The sequence below is a fragment of the Daucus carota genome, chromosome 2 (genome assembly GCF_001625215.2).
Source record: "Daucus carota subsp. sativus chromosome 2, DH1 v3.0, whole genome shotgun sequence".
Classification (NCBI taxonomy): domain Eukaryota; kingdom Viridiplantae; phylum Streptophyta; class Magnoliopsida; order Apiales; family Apiaceae; genus Daucus; species Daucus carota.
The window spans coordinates 40,636,477-40,664,465 of record NC_030382.2 but is presented as its reverse complement, the minus strand read 5'-3'; the positions used below and the strand labels follow the sequence as shown (position 1 = coordinate 40,664,465).

Sequence of the window (27,989 nt, the reverse complement as noted above, 5' to 3'; positions counted from 1 at the left end):
TGAGAGGATACTAACCAAAGTCAAAGCTGCTCGGCTCTGTTTCTTGCCCTCCCTCGAAAACAAGCTGAATTATAAAGACAAGTCATTGATTTTTAGTATAATACATATTATAATCATAAGTGTTTTATACGTCTGTGCTATGCATGTTTTGGTGTTATCATATAAGACTATTAACTGATTATTTTGTATGATTTATGAGGTTTTTCAAGAAAAATATTTTATTAATATATATAGTTTGTACTAATATATTTATATAATTTTATTTATAAGTTATTTTCAACGCATACCATTTACTAAAATATTTTTATTTATTATACAATATTTTTTCAATATCATTTATTTCTATTCGATTTAGAAAATCTAATTTTTATATTTATTTAAAAATTATATATAAATACATATGATTTACCAAAATATGCTTTTTAACTTATTATTTATATAAAGATATAATTTTCTTCTTCGTTTAATGTATATTACTCAACGAATTTAATTTTTACCACAATATTATAATTAGATTTTTTTACAACAAATTTAATGAAACAAAAAAATATAACTTTAAATAAACAACAACCAAATATATTTTAATAATTTATTTTGAGTTTTTCCTTTTAAATTAATTCCCAAAAATTTCACCTACCAATAGTCTAAGTTATAATAAAAAAATGTTTTATAAATATTGTTTTGTTTTGTTGTTTTGTTTAAAGTGTTGCAGCTAGGGTATAGTTATATATAAAAAAATTGTATCCGTGAGGGTTCGATGCTCAGGACTGTAACAACTGCGCGCAACAGTAGCTTTTGTAAAAAGCAGGGGTACACCAGCTTTCTGTAAAAGCAGCTTTTGGACAAAAAGCACAGTTGCAAAAAGCTGTTTTAAATTTTACCAAACATGTTTATACCAGCTTTTTATCAAAAAGCTGCTGTTGCGGTTGGCAACCGCAACGCCAAACAGGCACTCCTGAGTGATGCTTTATTCCCAAGCCCACTACGGTTGAAAAATTAACTTTTGCTCCACACACGTGTCACTATATCAGGTGTATTATTGTTAGTGTCAAATCTCAAATGATTGCTAAGAGAAACTTGAAACGAGAAATCCAATTAAATTCGTCACATCAATTATTTGCGTCCTAATAAGACACAAATAAGTGATGTGGACCTGGAATAGAATAAAGTACGTCAAACTGACTTACTTATAAGTTAGAAACCGTTGTCAACACAGCACTTGGAAACAGCTTGCTACTGTAGGAACAGATAAGATACTAAAATGTTACAGACACCTCGGTACTTGAGTCTGTACAAAGTGACGTAAAAATATTTAAATATTGCTACTTTCGGTATACTCACTCCATCTCATTTCGACGAGCCGGTATCTACTTTGACGACATTTATATAATTTAAATAATTCGTTAAAATATGCTCAAATAAATCATCTATCCATCGTCTCATTCAATATACTTGTAAAGGCGTTTTCTTATTATTCTGTGTTACTAAAATTATTCCAAATTAATTTTGTTCGACTTTCTTACTTTAAAAACTAGAATGCTACATTAGTATAGTTTTTTCTATACTCTCGCAACCCGCATTTTCAGCTAAATAATTTAAACTAACAACACAATCTTAAGCTCATTTTAACATTTGCATTATATTTTTTTTTTCAACTTTTTATCTAACAATAAGTGAGTTTGACCATCACTTTATTTATCCATAATCATTACTCTAATATTGTGTCCCTCCGACTTATATATGTGTGAGTTCGGAAAATAAGAAATATATATAAATAGTTAGAAAGAGGATAAAAGTGAATAAAATAATAAAATTGATGAATATTAATGTATAAAATGATGAATATTAATGTAAAAAAGGAATATAATAAAAATGTAGCTTATAATTAATGTAGTTAATTATTTTATTATAAAATTTACACCTTCCGTCCCACCCAACTGTTTACGTTGGGTTTGAGTACGAAAGTTAAGAAATATGTAGAAAGTAGTGAAAAAAGAAAGAAAAGTAGGCGAAGTGGTGAGACTCATTGATTTTTAATATAGGAAAAAGTGATAGTGGAGTAAAAGTATTGTGAACTAGGAAAAAAAAGCGGGAAAGTAGTGGACTCATTAAATATTTTAAGAAAGTTTTGTAATATAAAGAATTGGATGGAACTAAAAAAAACTAACTGTAGGACGGAATAAGTATCTGTTTTTAATAAATTTAATGATGAAAGAAATTGAAGAACAGATATCTGAGAAAAAGTGTCAAAATATAAAGAAGTGACAGGGACAGGAGAGTATTCACGTTACACTCGGTCAACTAACTGACACTGATATCTAACATCAATGTATGATTGGATAGGAAAACTTGGGAGAATATATTTAAATAAATATACACACGTGTTGTTTGCGTCTAGTACACAAACAAAACATGTGATTTTGTCGCAAAATATAAAAAAACCAAAAAGTGACTTATAAGTCGGCGGTTTATGCAACACTCCAAAATAGAGTATAGTAACACTTGCAAGCGCCCCCAAATAAGATACCCACTCAAATGGCATAGGAGTAGCCATTGGGATGCGGGGTAGTCTTGGATGAAACCTCGAATAAGTGAAAATGATTTGTTATACTCTCTCCGTCCCCTTATTTGTTTGGATGAGGCTCGACACATATTTTAAATTTTTATAAAAAAAAAATTTAAAAATAAGTTATAAAACTATGTTTTATATGCGCCTTAAAATACATATGGAGTGTGGAAAAACGGTAAAGAAATGAGAGGTATAAAGAAATTATATATTTAGGTCATAAAGTTTGTTAGCATATTTTTCATTTATTTTTATATGAATGAGTGATAGACTATGTCATGATTTTTTATTAGAAAATAAAATTTTCAGGTTTATACATATATGGGTTAACATTTTATATAAATATTATATATAAATTTATAATCACATTTTTTTGTATATATACACAATTTTATTTTCATATTTAGATCTTTTAATTTATAAGTGAAGTAGGCAGTTTTAGAACATGATGAGAAAGTAAGGGAAACAACATCACAAATATTAATTGTTCTGTTATTAACATTATTAACAAGATGTTTAAAAATCTGAAGTTATTTTCAATTTTTCATTTTGTGACCTATTTTTATACATGCAAGAAAATACTAATATTTTAAGCCAACTGCAACAATATATGTTTTCATGTGGAATTCAGGGAAGTGAGTCAAACAATTAATCTCAATATTATTAATTGAGCAGGAGATCTTATATGGCTTACAGTTATTGACTTTTATAAGAATCACAATTTGTAGTATTGAGACTTCTAAGGTAGGCAGGGGCTCTTTTATACACTGACTTAGGTAGGCAGGGGCTCTTTTATACACTGACTTGGGTAGTTTAGAGTATCGGATACTCATAGTCTCATACCACCTTTTAGCTAGGACTCTAGGAAAGATTTGATAATTAGAGGGCCAGAGGCCGTTCCCATTTACAAAAACTGGGATACATGTGAAACAAAACAAAATATTAATCAAACTTTGATTAAATTTATATATCTCTCTATTAAATAGAGATATTTTATTCAAAAAAATGAAACCACCCAAAAACCTTTCAAAATATACTATATATATATATATATATATATATATATATATATATATATATATATATATTAGTGTGAGCATATTTTCTCAATTTTAAATCAGTACTTATAAATATATATATATCATTATGAATATATATGTCATTGTGAGCATGATAAATTGTTAGCATATTTTCTCCGCTTTGTTATTCCCCATTTGTTTTAATCTAATATGAACAAGTATATGATTATATGTAATTATATTTTGTCCTCAAAATAAGTATTATGTAAATAAAGAAAATTATATCTGTGTAAAATACGTAATTCAATATAAGTAGAAAGATTTCTTCTTCTTACGTGAAGACATCATTAAAAGATATTGCACACTAAAATAATTTCAAATAGAGCGCTACTAACTTAAACAATTAATCTCGACATTCTAGTTGGATAGTAATAATAACATTTAATTATTATATATTCTAATATTATCAACCAAAATATTTAATATATTTTTTTATGAACAAAAAATTAGAATTTACAAGACTTGACTAAACAAAAATTAAACGAATCATACTGTGTGGCACAATTTTTTGTGCCGGTTCACGTGTTTCACTGTTTATTACATGGAGTTTTCTGAACATTGTTTTTCCCAACCAATTTCACATGTAAATTGAATAATTATTGATGTATCTATCGACCAGTTATTTAGAGCATCTCCAACGCAGGTCACCTGTTAGCTTTAAAATCTACGTGTCAGCTCATATACTTAATATGTAAAAAAAACACCACTCCAACGCAGAGACCTTTTAGCAATATTTTTAGATGCCGAGAAACCAGCACGCTACATTTGCTGAATGAGTGTCTGTCATCTATATGTTATACACGTCATTTTCTTTTAAAATTTGACTCAAAGAAGATTTCACTGTGCTTCAACCTAGGTGTCTATATTATATTATATATGTATTATAATATTATAATTCTATTATATATATGCTGGCAAAAAAATAAATTCTATTTTATATATTTATATAACTTAAATTTATGTATTGTTAAGTGTAAAAATATTTGGAATAAAAAAATAATATAATAAAACTAATATAATAACTTATATAGTTATATAATGTCAATTGTGAATTTTTAACAAAGAAAATTAGTAAATGTTTTACATAATATAAGTAATTTTTGTTAATTAATTTTTTCAATTTTTTATTATTATAATAGTTTATTAATTATATTTTTATTTTCACCTGTATTAAATAAAAAAATAATTAACTTTTTATTTTTGATTCTCTCAAACCCTTTTTATCAAAAGATAATTAGTCTAAACTCTTTCACTTTAACTTTGATTCTTGCCCTTCTAAATTTTATTTTTTTATTTATACCATATAACATTCCACCTTAAATCATTTTTACAATATTTAAATTAAAATATTTAAGGTACTATTATTATTATTATTGCAAGTATAGATGTATTATTTATGTTTTTATATAAATAATATTATTATGTAATATTATGTGAAAATGTTATTTTATCGTCAATCTAATTTTAAAAAAATTATAATATAGTAATATAAAAATGTTAAATATTATAAATAATCATTATTTATGAAATATATTATTTTGTTTTCTATAATATAGAATAAAAATTAAATAAATTACTTTATTGCATATTTATAATTAACATTTAAAATAATATTTTGAATATAGCTAATGGTTTTAGCTAATAACCACTGGAGCAAAAATCCTTACAGGCTCAAATTTTTTTTAGCTAATGATATTTTAGCTAACAGTTTCATCTTTAGCGTTGGAGATGCTCTTACCTGTTCATCTCAAAATTATCACGAAGTGGGCAGAAGATGATTACAAGCATTACAAATCTTGCCTTGGTATCATAAATAAAATAAAGTAAGCTAAGTTTATTTATTTTATATTTATCAATAATCTATGCCTACTTAGTTATATTAAACATAAATTTATAATTAATTAAAATAATAATAAGATTAATATAATAAAAACATGTATGAAATATAATCTTATAAATTACATATTTACTTTTCACATAAGCCAATGATAAATTCATTTAATATAATAAAATAATATTACTTTTATCATAGTTTCATTGTCAAAAGAAATTTAAATTCTAAATATGTGAAACTTATAATGAACAAATTTGTTAAAGGATGTAATATTATTTACTAAAATATGTTTTTAGAATTTCATAAAAGGCATACGACTGTATGTATACGATTTTTGTTTAAATTTTATAAAATTATCAATGCTTTTTTGTATTTGAATTTAATGAAAAGTAATCTAATTTTGTAAGAAATACAATTATTTTAGTATGAATTCAGAAAAAATATCGTCTATATTTTCTGACTGTATGAGTATAGTTTTTTTTTACATTTTTTAAAAGGAAAACGTTAAAAAAACGATTATTAGATGTCAATTATGTTAAAAAAATATTTTTAACTGTAATATATATGTACATTAAAAATATAATTTTAAAATTATATATATATTTTTTGTGTTTAAATTCGTAGCTTGAATGCCAATTACATGTACGTTTTCATACTTAAATTATATAAAAATTATTTAAATTATATTTATATTTGTTTTTGTTTGAACTTGATAAAATATATCCGTTATTATATGTTTTGTTTTCGTGTTCGAATGGCAATCATACGCTCTCTCCGTGATGTTTACGTACACTGTTTGCACGCATTTTGAGACTCTCGTAAAGTATAATTTTACAATGTATTTTTAATTTTTTCGTTTTCTGAATAAAAGTTTAAACTTCAAACTTTTTTTCAGGAATTTTTTCAAAAATATATATAATATAAGTACACTTTATAGGAGTTTTAAAATGCGTTTCAAAAAGCAACGTAAAGAACCTGGTGGGACGGAGGGAATATAACATTTTCATGTTTGATATTTGAATGCATATATATTTTTGTGTTTGAATTTAATAAAAGTATAGGTTATAAACGGTTTGCTTGTGAACCACGTTATAAGTTATTGGGTGTATATATATTATTTTTTTTTGAAGAAAAGAAAATAATTTATTGAATAATAGCCATACGGCATCTACAAGAATGATCGAATCGAACAAACATAGAAAAAATTAACATGCCTGTCTTCATAGTCAAGATGAGACAAATAAGCGATGTTGAAATTGACGATGGTACATGTATAGATCCTTGCTCTGTGTTCACCATCTTTTTCAAAAACTCCGTTTGAGCTATCAACCACAAATGCAATTCCCGAAAGCTTTTATCGATGAATCCAAACCAACTCTCACAAAAGAGGAGAGAAAATCACACACTCTCACCAGGGAGAGAAATCAAACTATAATCAAAATAAACTAGAGAAAATCCAACTAAAAACTAAGGCAATTAGATCTGCACCACGACACGTAAGAGATAATCGATCCACCCACAAATCCAAAAAGCCCTCTGGAAGCGAATAAGAACGAAAATCAAAAGTTCCGGTGATATAGATCTAAGAAACTTTCCCTCTTGAAGAAGGAGATTTATTAAGAAAATCAATGGAAGAAGCAAGAACAATAAGAACTAGCAATCAAACGGAAAGATTTGGGGCTTTCCACCGGAAAACCGATGGAAGCCCCGTCGAGAATGAAAAGAGGGAGACGGCTAGAGAGAAGAGAGAAAAAAGACGGCTCTTTCTTGATTTGTTAATTTCAAGTTATTGGGTGTATATGTTTTCATGTTTGAAAGACACTTTACATGGATTTGAAATTTATAAATGTATCCGTTATAAACAGTTATTTGTCTATCTACAAAGACAATTATATAATTTTAATTTATATGTAAATTGTTATCCGTCATAAATAAATGTGTATGTATTTTTATATTCAAATCATATATATGTGTGATACTGAGAAGTTTACGTAAAACAAAATAATCATCCGAATATGAGTGTACACGAGTCCCAAGTTACACCGCCAGTTGGTTACACTTTCCTATGTGTGAACCCAGATTTGCAGTTAGCCTCTTTTATACTACCTAGTCTTATAATTTTCTTTTCTGAATTAAAATTTAGAGTTTATATTTTTATTTACAAAAAAATAATTAAAAAAATAATGAGCGGAATTATGTTTTTTACTCACCTTAAGTTACGTGCAAAAAGTCAAAGTGACAAGTAAAAAAGGACGGAGGTACTTGTTAATTTTTTTCATTTAAGCCATGCATGAAAACAAAACGACTATATGTTTAGCTCGTTTTTTTCCTTAATCAGGTGGTAATTGACATCATGAGGGTTTGTCTCGGATGAGTTTTAGTTGTTTATTAAATTCTTCATTTTTCATAAAAAAATACTATACCGAACATTTTAATATTTTATGAAGATATTTTTGAATGTATATCAAATAATTATTTTAGTCATGTATACAGCTTTAGTATGTGACAATATTGTTTGTTCAATTACTGCACACAAATCAAAGTTAAAAATTAATTATATCTGATGGAGATTATTAAATAAATTTATATGAATGAGGCCATAACATAAAGATATCAAAAAAGATTTGCAATCAATTACTAATTTCAAACGGTTATCAAAATTTATGCATTTTTGTTGTTGTTAATGTACCTAGATATATAAAATACTTGTTTACTAAATTATTATATCTATATAAAAGTTCGAAATGATTTTTATCATGAAATAGAGAAAGTATTTAATGAGGCCGTTTGGGCAGGTTTAAAAAAAAGTGACCTCTTGCTTAGATTAGAGGAGTGAAGCAGAAGTGAGAAATAAATAAATTAATAAAGTGTTTGGAAAAGAAGCAAGCTGAGAGAGGAAGTTAACATTCTCAGTTTTTTAAAACTGTTTCTACCTTTTTATCAAGAGAATCTGAAGCTAGAATGCTTCTGTTAAACAAACAAGCCCAATAACGAGTGTTTCATCCTGTTATTATTATAGTCAACAGTTCCATGTAATACAGGAACATAGTAAAGTTCATAATTATAACAACATTTATGAGTTTTACGAGATGGATATAGTGAGTATGTTTGGTTTAGTTTGCTTTCCACCCTGTCGGGTACTCGGAAGCAGCATGTAAAAGAAATGTATGTACACAAAACGAATTGTGCATATATATATTATTATAAGCATATAACACATTAAAAAGCAAGGTTCTATCTACTTTTCTGTGTTTCTCTCTCTCCTCTCTCTACACATTTACACATTCTTCGAAAACACTGACTCGGCTATCTCCGTCATTGACTCAATCACTCTCCGGCATCAATAGGGATCGGTGAGCTCAGCTGAAATTTACATTTTATTAATATTTTTTATAAATTTGATAATGATTTAATTGATTGTTTTGGTTTAATTTGCTCCAGAAGAAGAAAGAGAATGACCCATAAGGAGAGATGTGTGTGTAATTAATGTGTGATATGCATTTTGTTACAAAATCGCATGCAGATATTCTTTACAGATTATATGTGGGTTTTGTTTGTTATGTTGATTTAATTTACTCAGATTTACCAGGTTGTTGTACTAGTTGTGATCTTCTTTGTTGATTTTGTTTCTGATTGTGGGGGTTTTATTTATTGAATGGGCTTTATTTTTGAGATTATCATTTGGGTTTTTGTTTTTGATTAGTAAATTTAGATGGGTTTGGAGTGGATTTGGGAATTTTTTGGTTTTTCAATTATGTGGATTTTGCTTACATTGATTGTACAGATTCTGTGATGTGCTGTTTCCCACATGAAATATATGTAACTAATTTGTGAAAATTGATAGAATTACGCACACGTGTGTGTTTATTAATATCCGTGTTCTTTCAGATGTTATGGTATTAGGTTGTGGTTTTGGTAATGAGTATTGATTGTTGTTTTGACATGGTAGGTTTGGAGGATGAAAAGGTGAGGTGTGGAGATTTCGTGTTGCTGTGAAATTTGGTTATTGGCCGGAGTAATTTTGTAGCGGAAATTATTTGAGTAAACTGTGTTGAGATTGTGGATAGGGTGGACGGCAATATGAATTATGGGAGGGGATCCCCAATTGCACAAAAGAATGACATTGTGCAAAATGGGGATTCTTGGTTTTCGTTGACACCGCCTGGGAAACTGATTCTGCCTAGATCTGCTCCTGTGCCAGTTGACATGCCAGGAAATCAGAGAATTGGAACCTGGCAAGATTTGCTCGGAATGTACAGTGAGATCTTGAATCATGATGTTGCAATTCAGACTCCGAATCCAAGCTCAGTAACGAGCATCAACAGAAGAGATTTCGATCTTTTTGATGTTGTAACAGCAGCAGACCAACATCTAAACAGAAATGCTGATGCTTATGTGCAGAACTTCAGCAATGACAGTGCAGGAAGCTGTAATAATAGAGCAGCAGAAGTAATTGGAATCAGGACCAAAGAAAATTATGTTTTGTCCAGTGGGCAACGTAACAATGGTCAAATCTCAATCAGACATGTGGAATCCAATGCACGTACACAAGTCGCAGGCAACTGGAGAGAGCTTGAGTCTACCAATTTGATGCTCGATAGACAACATTCCTTGAGATGTACAGATTCTAATGTATCTACACAAGTAGCAAGCAATTGGACAGAGCTCGAGGCTACTAGTTTGATGCTTGATAGACAACATTCCATCTCAGGTTCTAATCAGAGGCTTAATACTTTAAGTACACAAATGGGAAGCAATACACAAGTGCGAAGCAACTGTATGCAACACGAGGCTACTATGTTTGGAAAACAGAAATACCCCATGGGTTCGAATCAAAGGCTTTTATTGCAGATGCACAATAGTAAGTACTTAAAAATTGTCAATTTCTTTATATATGAGAACTTTAAATCTGTTTTATAATCCCTGAGCTTCTATTGCTTGCTTGCATGTAAAATAGATACCGAATGGCAAGATTTTTATGTAAAACTGAAAAGTATTACTAGTAAAAGAACACCTATTTTCATTTAAACCTAATGTAGATGATGTAGATTTGATCTCCAGTCATGTGAGTGAATTCAGCCAAAGTGACTTAAGTTTATAGAACTACGCAGACCAGCTGATGCTATACAACTATGTTTAAACCCCTTGCAGCTCGTCATTTCCTTTTGAATCTTTTATTGAACTCAAATAGTACAATCAATTAATTGATTGTATATTTTTATATAATACTTTATATATTGTCTTTCAAGAGCAACGAGAACTACAATGGAAGCTCTTGTGTTGATGTTTTTATGTAATCTTTTTGTGTAGAATCACTGCAGGCTTTTCCATTGTCTACATACAGTCAATACTATGTCTTTTCAAAAATATAAATCGCTTTCCTTTTCTTTTATTGTAAGCAAACATTTATTATGAGTCAATACTGATCAAAATTTTGTTATTTGCAGATGGATATCATGAGGCTTACCAGACCAACTATAATCAAAACTCACCACCAAGACCAGGGATTGCTAATGCAGAGTTAAGTGTAGCCAGTTCCTTCCCTTTTGCACCTGTAACACCTGATCAGCGAAAGCAGTTGGATCACCAAACCCCTTCCACGAGATTAAACGTCTCAATAGATGAATGCTCAAGTCAAGAAAAAGACAAGCAGTGGCATGCAGTGTCGTCTTCTAGCGGAGAAAATGAGAACACTACTAATGAATTCTCACAAGTCATTGTGGATGCAGCATCTGCAGCCATTTCAACCCCACTAAAGGAAGCAAATATTCTTAACGAGATAGAGGAACATGGGCTGGACCTGAACAAGACACCAGACCAAAAAACGCCAAAAAAGAGAAAGCACAGGCCAAAGGTCGTAAGAGAAGGCAAACCCAAAAAAGTACCAAAGTCCGCTCCTCCAAAAACTGAAGTTTCTAATGGCACTCCCTCCGGAAAGAGAAAGTATGTCCGCAAAAAGAATATCAAGACCGTAGAAAGTCAGAAGGATGTTGTAAACGAGGTCAGGTCTTCTGCTTTTGAGCCTATATCAAAATCATGCAGAAGAGCACTGAATTTTGATTTAGAAAGTAGTACCGGAGATGCAAGTCAGAAGATGCTAGACAGTCATCAGGTGGGAAGATATCAAGAAAATAAAAAGCCGTTCAATTTGAACGTGGATGCGGAGGACAAAGAAACTTGTACTGTGATTGACAGTATGTCTAGAACGTCCAGTTTTCAGATGGAGCAATCAAGGCAGCAGAAAGAATTAATTGAAAAAAACCAGCAAACTGCTAGCACTTTTGGCCTTTTTCACTCCAATGGTCAAATGCCATCTCAACTCAGACCACTAGCTGAGCAGAGAAAAGACCATAATTTTGCAAGGAATTTGAACATGAGAAATGCAGCTCCAGGTCAAAGTGGCTTGAAAAATGGATATATTCAGGTACCTGAACAAAGTCAGAGAGAGGAAATCAGCCAGGATGCCTTTCAGGCAGATGTTTACAGACAGCCATCCACCCAACTTGTTATGACAGACATGGCCAGCTGGAATGAAAACAGAGGTTGCAAGAGATCTCATTGTTATACTGTTCAGGAGATGCATCCCCACAATCAGAATCTGATGATTCCTCCATTTTTGAGCCTGGGAAATTCTGGTTTGAAAAACATAAATGGCAACACCAGCAATATTGGCACAGTTACTTCGGGAACCCAGAAGAGGTTGAACACCAGTAATGGACTTCATGTTAATATATCTAGCATGCAATCCCCAACAAATTCTTCGCTATATAGGCCGGGACAAGTTGAACGGGACCAAGTTAGAATGTATGTGAACAGTGGTAGTTCTGAAATAAATTGTAGATCACTGAACTCTGGCTTTGAAAGTGATAAGAGTTTTAAGAAGCTTGATGGTTTAGTTAATGGGACACCGAGGACACCCGTTACAGGGCAACAAATTTACCAGAAGCAACAGGCTTCAATACCTCTACATGCCCCCGGAGCACGAACGACAGAACACGTGTATCAGTATAATGTATCTACAAGTGACTCCCAGCAAGCAATTGTAGGCTATAATCCCCACATGTCAACAAGTAAGCAGATATTGAAGCCATCCCCGTTAAAGCAAGGGTCAGGTAGAGCAGAGAAAATGCTTTTACAGGAGCATAATCAGGCGAAGAAAGCCTATAAGCCAACACCTCAGAAAGCACGAAGTACGAATTTTTAAAGAAAACTTTGTGTACCTTCCACAAATACTTAATATTGTCTTTCCTATGATTCTAATATTATCTGCTCCTTAATGCAGGCAAACCGCGGAAGCCGAAAATGTCAAATTTGATTGAAGAAATCACCTTGCGACTTGAATCTCTTCTTATCAACATTAAGATAAATGAAGAGGTTGAGCAGGAGCAACATGCACTTGTTCCATACAACGGAAGCAGTACAATTGTTCCATACGAGCAATATGATATCAAAAAGCGCAAGCCACGACCTAAAGTGGATCTTGATCCAGAAACTGATAGAATTTGGAAACTATTGATGGGAATCGAAGGAAGTGAAAGTGCAGAAGCAACAGATAAGGATAAAGAAAAATGGTGGGAAGGGGAAAGGGAAGTGTTCCGTGGGCGAGCAGACTCGTTCATCGCTCGCATGCATCTCGTTCAAGGTGATCTGTTGCATCTATTGTCTTTATCCTTTGTAGTAATCAGATTACTGCATATAATACTTGAGTGGAGCAAACTCATGCTGTCCTCTAACACTATTGCTGTAGCATCCACCTGTGGATTTCACTTTAAAACTTAGCTTTCTAGGCATAAGCAGGAGACAAAAACCTATTTCAGTCAATGTGATCACAAATGTTCTGTATATCTTGTAGAGAACGATGTTATACCTAGTGGCTGTCGTGTAAACTTTCTCTGTATATAAGGGCTTGCATGCAGTAGTTCAGTACTTCATGACACATCTACTTGTCCCGAATTTTCATCACCTGGGTCCAGGTATATGAATCATAACTGTAACATCTTTTATTTTTCTGCTTCCAGGTGATAGACGATTCTCACGGTGGAAAGGATCTGTGGTTGACTCAGTAATTGGAGTGTTCCTTACTCAAAATGTTTCTGACCATCTTTCAAGGTAATTAAAGATTTAGTCATTTTTATCATAAATATACGCAACTTTAGACACATGATGATTCCAGAATTCTCTTTGGACCCTATGCAGCTCTGCGTTCATGTCTCTAGTAGCAAGATTTCCCCTTCAGTCAGATGGTTTTGCAGAAGAACCAGATATCCAAGTATTAGAGTCTGGTGGCAGTATCAAATGTCACGAAGAAATTGAAAAACAGCCCATTCTCAATCTTCCTTCCTATATACCATCAGACTACTTTGATAATCTGCCGTCATATAAGGCCAATGTAGCAAGTGACTTTAACAGGAAATCTGATGCGGAAATCAACTTGTCACGAAACTACTATGAGTCTTTCAACTTTCAAGCCTCACGAGAAGAGATTATTTCCAATCCAAGATCACATTCAATGGCAGGATTTCAAGAATGTGGCTACAATTCCGTCGTCAACAGCAGTCCTTTAAAGACAGTGTTGCAGACCGAAGTGACATCGCAAAATGGTATCAATAATCATTCAAACAGTAGCTCGGGGTGCTCTACACAGCGGCATGAACAATCGGAAGATCCGATATTGGGGAGACACGGTTATCTTAATGGCCCTGCTATATATCCTTGCCAAACAAATTCTCACATTCTCCGCGGACCAGCTTTCTCTTCCAGAGATATTCAGTTGAACCTGACACCCAAGTCCATTGCAAATGATAGTCGCAAGTTTGGATTACCAGGAGATGAAACCCTTCCATGTTTTCCAACAACACATACAATTAACACCAAGACAGATGGTGCAAACCTTTTGGAAAGATATACGAGAGACACGGTAGAAGGTAAATCACCAGAGCTACAGATTGGAGGGCCGAGTGTCCAAGCAAATCGGAGCTCATTCGGATTTTCAGGCATTCAACCTACACAGATTAGTTCTGTACAACAAGAAGACTGTCCCCACTCCAATACGCATGAACTCGGAAACTTCAAGAACTTGCATTCGGAATTAACGCCAGCTGCAAACAACACAATAGAAATAAATGGACAGCAAACACAGAAGATATCAGATAATACATTTGGATCTAACACAAATATGGAAAACAATTCATCTGTCATTCCATTAAGTGGGACATCAACGAATGTCTCACGTGCAAGGAAGGGAAAGGGTGAGGCAGGAACAAAGATTAAGATTGACTGGGATTACTTGAGAAAGGATGCTCAGCTTAACGGTAAAAGAGAAAGAAGCAAGGATACAATGGATTCTCTGGACTATGAAGCAATGAGGCGTGCAAATGTTAATGAGATATCTGATGCTATCAGGGAACGTGGAATGAACAACATGTTGGCAGAGCGAATCAAGGTATAACTGAGAATTCAGTGTCTGGAGTAAGTTGGCGTGTACACACACACACAAACACATGTATCATGTACAATATAGTACTATACACTGGTACTGAATAACCATTATGGTCCCATCATACAGGATTTCCTTGATCGTCTGGTCAACGACCATGGAAGTATTGACCTGGAATGGTTGCGAGATGTTCCTGGGGACAAAGCAAAGTAAGATATTCTACTTTAACAAACGGGATGTAAAAACTATTTGTATTGTGGCGCATGCTTTTCTTTTGTGCTCATTAGGTAGTTGATTACATTTTGACATCTGCTGAATGACTATACGCTACATTGTTGGAGTCCTTGTTAGAGTCCGCATTTGCATTTCTGCTTAGAAAAATTATAATATGCTTTGTAGGGATTATCTACTAAGCGTTCGAGGATTGGGGCTGAAAAGTGTAGAGTGTGTACGCCTGTTAACACTTCATCAACTTGCTTTTCCAGTAAGTCTAATACCAACATAATAGCATTTCTAGATTTGATACAGGAAGGGGATGCTCATTGCAACTGTTTGTTTAGGTTGACACAAATGTTGGACGGATAGCTGTAAGACTTGGATGGGTTCCTTTGCAACCATTACCCGAGTCACTCCAACTTCATCTACTAGAATTGTATGTACTAAAAACTGTTTTTCCAATCTTAATCATATATTTATGATATTTGTGTTTTATTATAATGTTTATCTGGTGCTTCTCAGGTACCCAATTCTGGAGTCCATTCAAAAATACTTATGGCCTAGACTTTGCAAGCTGGATCAACAAACTTTGTAAGTTTGCAGCTGTTGCATATATTTATCACGTCAACATAAGAGACATCTAGATTTCTTTAAGATCATCTGATACCTGTTTACATTCTGGCAAACACTTATGGACTGATATCTGTCTAACTACAGGTATGAGCTACACTACCAGATGATTACATTTGGAAAGGTATATTATCCAGTCTATTGTAACGGGAATATGCAAAAGTATGCGGACTCTTGGCAATATAAATTTAAATAAGGACAGCTTTAGCATCAAATTAATTTTCCTTTGGTTCAGGTATTCTGTACAAAGAGTAAGCCAAACTGTAATGCTTGTCCAATGAGAGGCGAGTGTAGGCATTTCGCAAGTGCTTTTGCAAGGTACACAATCTTTTCTAGTCCTGAAAATTTGACTTAAATGTTTACTACAAAAAGTGTGTGGCAGCATAAATTCACTCATTTCTTAATGCTCCAAACCCTTGGCCTATGAACACAAGTAAAAACTTATATATTTCAAGTGGTCTTTGTAAATAAATGTTATATTTGTGTCAAATGTATTCTAGTATCAAGATCCCAATGCTTGTTTGGCGCTCTGTAACTATATAAACCCTATATAACCTATCCTTATATAACTTAACATTTTGCAATCTCTTGGGAAAATCATTTATAATTTCCAATCTAAAAGGATGAAAAATATTAATAATCATAAGTTTGAGATCGAGTAGAGACCTAACTAGGCGATATGAGATATGGGCAAGTCGCCTGGCTTGAGTCGTCAATGTTGACAAATCGAGTGATTCACTATAACCCTTTGGTAACTCGACTCTTGAACGAAAGTTGAACTGGGTGAAAAAGGAGGAAAGTGATTACGTTTTGGTTGATTTAATCAACCGAAATTTGCAAACCCTTTTCACCTGTGCCACTGTTGAAAAAAGAAAGAAGAGAACGAGAGTGAAATAAGGGGTTAGGAAGGAGAAAATACCTTAAAATCTTCGATGCGAGTTTGAGTAATACACCAAAACCGTCTGCACTGCAATAGCGGCGAGACTACTTGTTTATTGAAATTTTGAAAGATGATCATGGTATGAGGGCAAATAAAATTTCAAATTCGATTCAAATTCATTTATTTTTCAATCTTTTGTGAAATTTATGATGGTTTGTATATGTGTTTGAATTTGATATGAATTTGTAACATGAACCGTTATTAATTGTTTTTATTATGTTTTGAGTGACTTTTATCATTTTTGGCTAGCCCCCTCATCTTATCGTCTTACCGATTCAAAAATGATTGATATATACATTTTCATACCGTCTCATCTTACCGATGTAACAAACATTAATATACATTTTGAGAACATTTTACAATTTGCAATGTTAGAATTTGTGACATAACAATGTGATTCAGTTCTAAAAGAATGGAAGCAATTAATGGTTTTGGTTACATAGTTTAAAACACGTTGACGATGGTGATTGATGAAATTTTGTTAGTGTAACATACTCTATACAGTAATATAAGATTAAACCTGTATAACATTAAATTAAGATTTTATTCCTAATTGAGAAATACTTCATTTGGAAATAGTTTATATAACATAATGTTCCAACCATGACCACTAGAGGGTAATTCACTTCACAATAATATAATATAATATAAAGTGTCAATATGCAACTTCACCACAACACGACTCACGATTCACCTCATAATATAGAATATCAATATGTAACTTTTAAATAAGAAGTAAAATAGTTTAAAAGTAGTTCCCTATTCTTTATTCTATAATGAACATGCTTTGTTTACTTTGTTTTCTACAGTGCAAGACTTGCCCTCCCGGGGCCTGAAGAGAAAGGTTTAGTCAATTTTGATGTTCCAGTTACAACTGATAGCACTGGTAGGGATCCTCTAGCAGCAATCAAACCTGTCCAATTACTTGAAGGTGTACAAGACCAAAGCAATGATGCCGGTTTGCTAACCAAAAAGTATGAACCTATTGTCGAGGAACCATCAACGCCAGAGCAAGAAGTGATAGAATTAGTAGAAAGTGATATTGAGGATGCATTTGGTGAAGATCCAGACGAGATACCTACAATCAAACTCAACCTTGAAGAATTTACTTTAAATCTACAGAACTATATGCAAGATAACATGGAACTTCAAGATGGTGATATGTCGAGAGCTCTTGTTGCTTTGAATCCAGAAGCTGCTTCAATCCCAACACCTAAATTGAAGAATGTAAGTCGTCTTCGGACAGAGCACCAAGTGTAAGTTTCTTTCTCTCTGCTAAACTTCATTATATATGGTATAGTCTACATGTGAAGAGATTGACTTGACCCTTAAGGCACAATTTTGTTACTAATTAGGTTTTCAAATGGCAATAAAGATCCATACAAGTTCAAGCGATTTAGTACGCATGTTAGACTTGAGTAATTTTAATATGTTTTTTGAAAAAAAGTAATTTTTGTTAAATTAAAATTGAAGTTTAGAAACTATTGACATTGTTTCTTTGTATTAGTTGTAAAAAATCAACTCGATGTTAGCTAGTCCCATGATATATATATATATCTGATGCTTGTGAAGAAAATTTTAAATAGACAAAAACTGCTACTAAGTCATGTGAACATATCTATACAAACTAGAAATGTCGTCCTGTACTTATGTAGATAGATGTTTCTTTTACAGGTATGAACTTCCAGATTCACACCCTCTTTTGGAAGGGGTAAGTTGATGTCATAAATTTCTGTAAATACATAAGAAATACCACACAGAGGGAGTGACACAACTCTTATATTTCCTACAAAATCTGCTACTTTCTTGATAATTAACCTTGACATTGTAACATAATCAGTTGGATCCACGTGAACCTGATGATCCAAGTCCGTATCTTCTAGCTATATGGACACCAGGTAAGAATAAGACATCCATCAAATATGTAAACCTAAACCTCTATCTTAGACATTATGGTTCATAGAGTTAAACTGCATTCTTATTATTCTCCCAACTGACAGGTGAAACAGCAGATTCAGTTCAACCTCCGGAAAGAAGATGTGAAACCCATGAATCAGGTCAATTGTGCAATGATGACACATGCTTTTCATGCAATAGTACAAGAGAAGCAAATTCGAAAATAGTTAGGGGGACACTTCTGGTATGTGATTTCTGAAATTAGGAAAACTAGTCACCTTCACTTGCGGCATAATATACACCCATTGTCTTATACTCTTTGCTATTAACTCTGATACTACGTGACAGATACCATGTAGAACAGCAATGAGAGGGAGCTTTCCGTTAAATGGGACATACTTTCAAGTTAATGAGGTAAGTTTCATGGTTCTTTAATAGCTTTCATATGAAAGAGAACCATAATTGTGATATTTATCTCTAGAGCAGTAACACTTGATAAAGGGAAATATGCTGCTTTAAAGCACAGAATCAGTGCCCACTTCAAATGGATACAAATCAAGCTTAGTCACCCACAATTACAAGTCCTGGTTTTAAATAATATAATTTGTGACAAATCTAATATGGTGCAGATGTTTGCTGATCATGAATCCAGTCTAAATCCAATTGCTGTTCCGAGGTCACTGATATGGAACTTGACGAGACGAACAGTTTACTTTGGAACCTCGGTAACATCAATTTTTAAAGGTGATTATTTCTATAACCAAAATTTGATGTTTGTTTTATCAAACTTGCATATGACTAAAATATATCTTGATGTTGCCAGGACTACCTACAGAGGATATTCAATATTGCTTCTGGAGAGGTACAGTGTGTTGCTTGACATTTAGTTTTTATGTTTGATTTCTTTTCCCTTCATTCGAGATTATTTGGGAAAAAAAACTCTTGAATGTACCCATGACAAACTTAGGCTGTTGTGTGGTCTTTACATGATTAAAGGCTTCAACTTTCTTAGCCATCGCTTTAAAATAAACATTAGGAAACATATATGTTTAAGAATCTTCCAGACAACATATCTTTTTCATAAGAAATATTCCTAATCCGAATTCCCCAAGACATGGCAGGTTCATAACCCCTTTTCATTAGGCCGTTCAAGTCTTCCAGACATATAGTAGAAGCCCAAGTGATGGAACTTGGCTATCACCTAGGACAAGCTTCTATCAGCAACTTACAAAATTACCTGTTTCCTTTGAGTCCAAGACCATCTTCCATCGTGATAGGGCATAGCTATCGATATGTATTTAAAACTCTGAATGTTATGATTGCTATTTTTCATATAAAAAAAGAGCTCTATATGTTTGTGTGAGTATAGGTCACTTGAAATTTTAGAGAAAGTAGCATATATTATTAGTTTATTACAAATGTTGCCAAATTAAATGCCGCAATATTATGGTTTATGTTCTTTGTGTAAAGTGTGAAAGTAACATCATAAATAGATCTCCCTTAACAGATAGAAAGAAGGCAGTATGCAAAACAAGTTGTATTAAAAACGAAGAAGAAAAAAATTAAGAAAAACCTAACCGTCAATACCATAACATAGTTGATCAATATTTTACTTGTCGTTGATGCATCTTTTGCATTGTTTTATGCATTTTTTACTGACAGAGATAATTTGGATGTTTACTTGCAGGATTTGTCTGTGTGAGAGGTTTTGACCATAAACAAAGGGCGCCTCGGCCTCTTATGGCCAGATTGCACTTTCCTGCAAGCAAGTTAGCCAAGGCTAAAAAGTAGAGGAGATTGCACAAAGGCCTTGCTAATGGGAAAAACTGCCGATGAGAGTTGATCAATGATCATCACTGCTTTTAATACAGTTTTATCTTGAGATTATGTAACTTAGCCGGCAGGAAGTTGTTTTAGTTTTCTAGCTAGGTACCTAGAAAAAAAGTTTATGAATAGTTTGGATGCAATCATGTTATGATAGTTTGGGTACAATCATGTTGTGATGGTTTCTGCTCATGCTTGCATATGGGCCAATTTTTTCAGGTTCTAGGGATGAAAAGTGGAAAAATTGAGTGAGATATGAGGATCAGCCGATTTTCCAGGTTACTGAAAGTCATAGGGAGGACAAGAAGAAACAGTTGACTGAGATATGAGGCATTAACCATTATACAGTAACCTGAATCTATTGGCAACTTGGCATACAAGTTGAAGTAGGCACAGAGCATAGAGACAATGATTTATGCATCAGAAAAACAATAAGCTGTCCCTTGTTCACAAAGGGAAAAGAATACATCTTAGTTATCATAGCCGTCAAGGATGTCCTAAAACTTTGGTTACATTGGTTTTTCCTTTGATGGCGGGAAAATGAATGTTCAAAATTTCATTTGAAGAAAGCATTCTCCATATGTGTATGTGACATACACATCTTAAATTTGAATATGCATATTCAAAAGATTTTTTTTTGTTGAGAAATACGCATATTCGGGATGGGTAATGTTAAACCTTCTATGATGATATAAAGCGATGTTATAGTTGTTACGATGATATAGCATTATGTTATACCTTCCATAATGATATAGCATGGTGTTATAGCTTTTATGATGATATAGCGTTATATTTGCATATGTGTTGTCATGTTATAGTTTCTATGTTTGTCATGGTTATGACTTTTATGATGATATAACTTGGTTTGTATACTAAAATTCATATTTTGCTTCAAATAAATTTACAATCACGATTTACGCTTGGACAAACTTTTAAAACAAAAAATGTTTTAAGACCCAAGTGGATTTGACACGTACTTGGTAGCATATGTTTACGACAGATATCGTGCACTTGCAATATATATATATATATATATATATATATATATATATATATATTAGTTGATTGGGAAATAATAAAAAAGTAGTTTATCAATATTAAAATTGATTCAATTTAAAAAAATATTTAATAATATTGATAAAAACCCTAAAAAAAATAATTTCAAATCTCTTATTCTTTTCCTAGCCGCCGTCAGGAGCTTCCATCAATTTTTACTGGTTGAAAGCTTCAAGTCAATAATTTTCATTGCTTTGTTCTTATTTTTTTCAATAATACTCTTCACCAAGTAAGGATTTCTATCTTTCAAGATTATATTGTTTGATAAAAATTTTTGTGGATGAGCTTTGTTCCCTATTTATTCGAGTTTGTTTATTCTCTCTTTGTGAGAGTTTGTGTGATTCAATGTTCAGGACTTTAGATCTGTCCGATTTTCAAGAGTTTTGATTCAGTAATAAGGATTTATATAGGATTGCAATTGCGGTCGATAGCTCAAACTGCTTTTGATGAAATTGATCCATGTACTTATATCAACCTCAACGAATCAATATAAAATTCAATAATAAAATTTGGTAGATTACGTTGAAGTAGACACATAAAGAGCATAGAGACAATCATAATCGTAAGGGATGTCATAAACTTTGGTAGATTTGTTTTCGCCATGATAGCCGGAAAATGAATGTGCAAAATTTCATTTGAAGAACGCATTCTCCTTCTGTGTGTGACCTACACATCTATAAGGAAAATTTCATTTGAAGAATGCATTCTCCTTGTGTATGTGACAAGAGCAAATTTCATTTGAAAACGCATTTTCGTTGTATTTGTGACCCACACATTTTAGGGTGTTTCTATGATGAGTGAGAATAAGATTAAAAACCGGAGACGAGGGGTATGAGAATAAGTAATTCAAAAATTATGTAAAGAATAATTTATCATCAAGTGGAATTAAGATTCTCATTCTATATAAAACATCTACTAATCCAAACACCAAAATATTGTTTGAGATTTTGATTCCCGTTAACCATTAAATTTTTGAATATCATACTATAAGCATATTCAAAATGGTTATGGTTATAGCATTTTTTGGTGACATACAACTCTTTTTTTCCTTTGCTAATGCATTTTGCTATGAGTTGGCTTTCATATTGGAATTCATATCTTGCTTTGGACAAATTTACAGTCATAATATATTTTCCGTTATACTATGCATAAAGAGTTGCAGTGAAGTCCCCGTACACCAGTTTCCAAAATTGAAATGCTTCATTCAAAGCAGTAGTGTCACGTTTCTACTTACAAGCAAACTTGAGCCTTACTAACATGGCAAAACCCACATCTATAGCTTCATTGAACGGAACTCAGAAGTCAGAACCATACCACTAAACCTTGAAGTTGTTCCCTGTAAAACACTTCTTCAGTTCTTCCATGAACTCAAATTTATCAGTCTCACCGAGAAAGATGAGGGCATCAGTTGCAACCGAAGCATCAACATTCAGCTTATAACTCCCATTAGGAGGAGCCGTCCACATGTTGGCTTTGGAACTCCACCCATGCTTCGGAGTATTATTTCTCACCCTCTGGGTATCCATATTCTTTTTCAGTTTTCATATTTATAACACAATATAACAATCTTATATAAGTATTCAATCTCAAACCTCAAAAGAGGAGATGGCTAATAACCGTGAACTTGATCAACCTCTTCTTCGTCCAAAACTCTACCTCCAACCCATAATCCCCCGTAGTTAGTACAGAATCTCAAACCTCCAAGAGGTGAGAGCAAGTCAGGCAAGCTATAGGGCAACAGGCAACTGCTATAAATGTGAACTGTTCCCTCTTCGTCCAAAACTCAACCACCAACACAATCTTCCCCATAATTCCTCAAAGAGAGGGGTAACCCTCAACGCTATAAACCAATTGATAAGAATGTGAACTCAATCAACCTCTTGTAATAAACCAAGAATTCAGAATCTCTATGTAGGTTTTTTTTCTTCTCATATTAGCAATAAGAACAAGTAGCAGTTCCCATCCTACTATTGTTGATTAACAGCTTTGCACCACTTCCAATCTCCAATATTTTACATTCATTATAGATTCCTAATATTGGATAGTATAATATGAAACATGCTTTCGAGAATATTAATCTCATAGCAGAAGTGCGTCTTTAGGTATACATATCATGATCCTGTAAAGCTCAAAGTTATCCCTATTTAAGAAATGAACAAAACCACTATTTGATAATGCTTTATAGGACTAGAGACCATAACATCATGGTTAGAAACAGACATTATAAAAGTAAATTTAAGGGTGGGTAACTAAGATGAATTACCAAAACAGTTGAAACTGAAGGCATTGGAAAACGATGCATTTAGAGGGCATCACCTTGTGAATTTATAATTGCGGAACCATAAAAGAACTACAAAAGTGCAGTCTTCCATATAAATCCACAGGTCACAATCAGTAGGATAACAGCCATAGTGATAAGCTTATTGTTATAAACACAAATGAGTTTACTTTCATATACACATACCAGCTGTAATTCCAAACTATTAAAATTGACACTATAAAATAAACAACCGTCTTTAAACCAATTGTGAATTGACTATATATTTAGTTGCTGTAGTCGAGTCTAAAAGCTTCTTTAAAAGCCATCATATCGTTATTACGAAATAAAAAACATGTAACAATTTATCATTTCATTATAAACACACTCACAAATGTGTATACAAACCCAACAGCTTTTAAAATAATATTGAATTACTTATCAAGGAATATACAGAGTATAGTGTATAGTAATTTCTCATTAATATAACAAAAGTAGTCACAAATCAAATAACGGGAACAGATTAAATACTCATACATGACTTAAAGCAGAAAATTGTGTTCTCGTGGGACTTGTAGACTGAGAAAAAAGAGGATCAGCGTCAAGGTTATGATCATAGCAGGAAGCATATTCAAAGCTGAGATGTTCAATTAGAGGATCAATTGTAGATGCGGGGACAAGCCTAAGTTAGCATTCAACACTAGTATGCAACCCATGGCTTTATTACAACCCCCGACCAATTCTAATCATTGGTTTAGTTTCTGTTGAAGAGGTTGCGAACGTCACATTGTTACAACTTAAACAAGGACAGGGGCCCTCTTCCTTATTTTCCATTGACATATCCGCTAAAAACGCTTCCTGCTCAAACCTTTTACTTAGTGCCATCATATCCAAAAAAATTGAACACATGTAACAAATTATAAATCTATGTAAAATTAAAATATTTATAGATTTAAATGTTAAACAAGGGTACAAGGTGGGGAAAACGACTTCAAATTTCTGCTGCAACACATATATATAAAGCCAATTGTGAATTGACTATATATTTAGTTCCTGTAATTAAGTTTAAAAGCTTCTTTAAAAGCCATCATATCATTATTACAAAATAAATAACATGTAACAATTTATCATTTCATTATAAACAAACTCAGAAATGTGTAAACATACCCAACAACAGCTTTTAAAATAATATCGAATCAGTTATCGAGGAATATACAGAGTATAGTAATTTCTCATTAATATAAGGGAACAGATTAAATACTCATACATGATTTAAAGCAGAAAATTGTGTTCTCGTGGGACTTGTAGACTGAGAAAAGAGAGGATCAGCGTCAAGGTTATGATCATAGCAGGAAGCATATTCAAAGCTGAGATGTTCAATTAGGGGATCAATTATAGATGGGACAAGCCTAAGTTAGCATTCAACACTAGTATGCAACCCATGGCTTTTATTACAACCCCCGATCAATTCTAATCATTGGTTTAGTTTCTGTTTGCGAACTTCACAATGTTACAACTTAAACAAGGGCAGGGGCCCTCTTCCTTATTTTCCATTGACATATCAGCTAAAAATGCTTCCTGCTCAAACCTTTTACTTAGTGCAATCATATCCAAAAAATTAAAACACATTTAATAAATTATAAATCTATGTAAAATTAAGATATTTAAAGATTTAAATTTTAAACAAGGGTACAAGGTGGGGAAAGCGACTTCAAATTTCTGTTGCAACATATATACATTTTAAATAAAATTACAAATGCATATGTATGTCACTGCCTTGCCTACGAAGCAATGGGATGTTTTCACCAAATGTGATGCACGATAGATTCAGAAAAAGATGAATATATCGTATAAAAACGATAAAAATTTAAACTTGGGTGGATTCACATTTCACCGTGGCAAATCCACCACCCCAAAAAGTTTCTTAACCACAAAAGGTAGAAAAGCTAAGGATCACAAGTTGCAACCCGTGAAAGAGAGACTCAATTCAATATTAAAACTATCTCGACAATTACGCCTTGGATAATGTGGGGGAATTACATCATTTTATAGAGAATATAATACCTAATAAAATAACCTAATGAACTAAGAAACAATACAATTCGGCTAATTACATATAACCTACTATGCCCACATATTGAACCTATAAGTAAATACACTAAGTTTTCACACCAAATATAATCATATATTTACTAAAGAAAAATTTAAATAGTCCTCAAAATGACTTTTGTTCACACTATGTTGTACTACATATCCAGACACAGAATTCTTTCCTTTGTTCCGTCACTGAACATTGAACACACATACCAGAAATTTAACATACAAAATTCTCAAGAAAGATGACACTGGTAGATACACACTCATACTTAGACTTTGCATTATTTGTAAAATTTATAGCCTGTGCCAGTGGGGTACGATGACCCATGGTTGTAACTAGCGAGAAAAAGTATTGACATCCATTTTTAACTCGAAACTATACAATCACTCACCATCAGTTTCAATTGAACCATTTGATCTCCATGCTCTAAATTATAAACATTATGAACCGAACTCATCATTCATAGGCATTAGAATTCCAACAAGTTTCAATAAACGGATGTTATCCAAAATGACCAGAACAACTAATAATTCCACAGCATCAAACTCGATATATTCCAAGTAGCATTCCTCCAAAACTCATGATATACAAGTAGCAATTGCAATAAAGATATATTCTTCCAATTGTAATTATATGTGCACATAACCTCGAAAAACCTATAAATAACTTTACAACAGCTAAAGAAGAGTAATGAGAATAAAAAGCAAAACAGCAGCAATAAAAGAGTACTTAAGAGCAGCAACCAAAATAGCCAAGGATATAAAAAACAACTGCCACAACACTTGCACACTAGCCCATGTCAACAGACCTGTCAATGCAACAGCTACAATGTTTTGTGGATCCGGGTCAAGAACCAAATCAACCCATCTGAAATTGAACTTGGGCATCTCATTTTCTTTCTTTATATCCTCTTTATCTCCAACCCCACCATTTTCAAACCCATTTTTGGCGCTGTCTTTATCTTGGTTTGCATGAACAATGAACTTTTTTTGCATTTTCTGAGGGTGAGTTTTGAAGGGTGGGGATTGAAATCTGGGAAATGGGGATTTTGGGGTGGGGTGTGATTGGTTGAGTGAAATTGGAAATGGGGTTTGGGGATTTGGGAGTGAAGTTAACCCTAACATGTTTTGATTTTCTTGAAAAAATGGGGTGTTTTAGAATCGGCCAAACAGGGAATAGTGAAGCGTAATATGAGTTGTTGGGCCTCCTGATGGACTGTCAGCCTGGCCAGAAGAATATGTATAGCCCACTAATTAATATAACAATAAAATATAATTAAATTTATGGATGAGGGCATGTTTCTAGAACACGGGAGTTTAAAATAGTGAGCCATGATTTACAGTTATTTAATATTTATTGTGATAAATTATAGTTTAACTAGCTTTTTAACCCGCGCAAAGCACGGGTTGTTTTAAATTATTTTTAAATATATCTCATATCTTTTGGTTCATCTTTTCTAAATTAAGATTATTTGTATTATAAACGTAATTTAAATATAATATTTGTTTGTATTTGAAGTCATGTCATGTGTATGTTAGGCTGCCCCGCTTTCGGCTTCTTTCTTTAAGAAAGTCATTTTCTACTTTTCTTGACTTGTGTAAAAAGTCAGAATATATAAGAAGCCAAAAATTCCATCTTTTTATTAGGACTTCCATTTTCTTTCAAACATTTTAGTAAACTTCTAACTCTGGACTTACTTCTCACTAATAGTTCACTTTTTATTTTAAGAAATAAGTCATTTTTTTAAATTTACCCAAACGACTCCTATGTTGATGTATATATGTACACATATCCTCACTATTATGATATTTATTACAATATAAATACAAAAAATATACAATATTAAAAGTTTTATTATATAATTAATATACCACTCACCTAATTTTTTTGAAAATCTGTTATAAGAAATGAGATTCTTGCCGAATTAGAGTCTTTGTCATATATTATATTTATAATCATATCATTCTAATATATATATATATATATATATACATATATACATATATATATATATATATATATATATATATATATATATATAAAATTTTATTGATCATAATAATTACATTCTAAAAATCGGCCGAATTAACGGATTAATCGATAATCGGACGAATTTCGATCCGATTTGATAAAATTCGGTTAAATCGATGTCTAATT

At 32.5% G+C, this 27,989-nt stretch overlaps 2 protein-coding genes across 2 annotated transcripts; one reads left to right on the top strand and one right to left on the bottom strand.

The window, feature by feature from the left end:
* Positions 1–8,692: 8,692 nt before the first annotated feature.
* LOC108208856 (transcriptional activator DEMETER) lies at positions 8,693–20,611 on the top strand. The gene is made up of 20 exons (XM_017379432.2): positions 8,693–8,832; positions 9,429–10,340; positions 10,927–12,669; positions 12,762–13,121; positions 13,498–13,588; positions 13,676–14,921; positions 15,045–15,124; positions 15,315–15,399; positions 15,476–15,567; positions 15,654–15,722; positions 15,849–15,885; positions 15,997–16,079; positions 17,511–17,957; positions 18,376–18,412; positions 18,542–18,599; positions 18,702–18,841; positions 18,946–19,011; positions 19,227–19,341; positions 19,421–19,459; positions 20,285–20,611. Exons 2-20 carry the CDS (start codon positions 9,560–9,562, stop codon positions 20,386–20,388), a joined length of 5,673 nt encoding a protein of 1,890 aa, XP_017234921.1. The 5' UTR covers positions 8,693–8,832; positions 9,429–9,559; the 3' UTR covers positions 20,389–20,611.
* Positions 20,612–26,343: 5,732 nt separating this feature from the next.
* LOC108206804 (hypothetical protein) lies at positions 26,344–27,042 on the bottom strand. Its single transcript, XM_064087525.1, has one exon. It carries the CDS (start codon positions 26,954–26,956, stop codon positions 26,510–26,512), a length of 447 nt encoding a protein of 148 aa, XP_063943595.1. The 5' UTR covers positions 26,957–27,042; the 3' UTR covers positions 26,344–26,509.
* Positions 27,043–27,989: the final 947 nt, after the last annotated feature.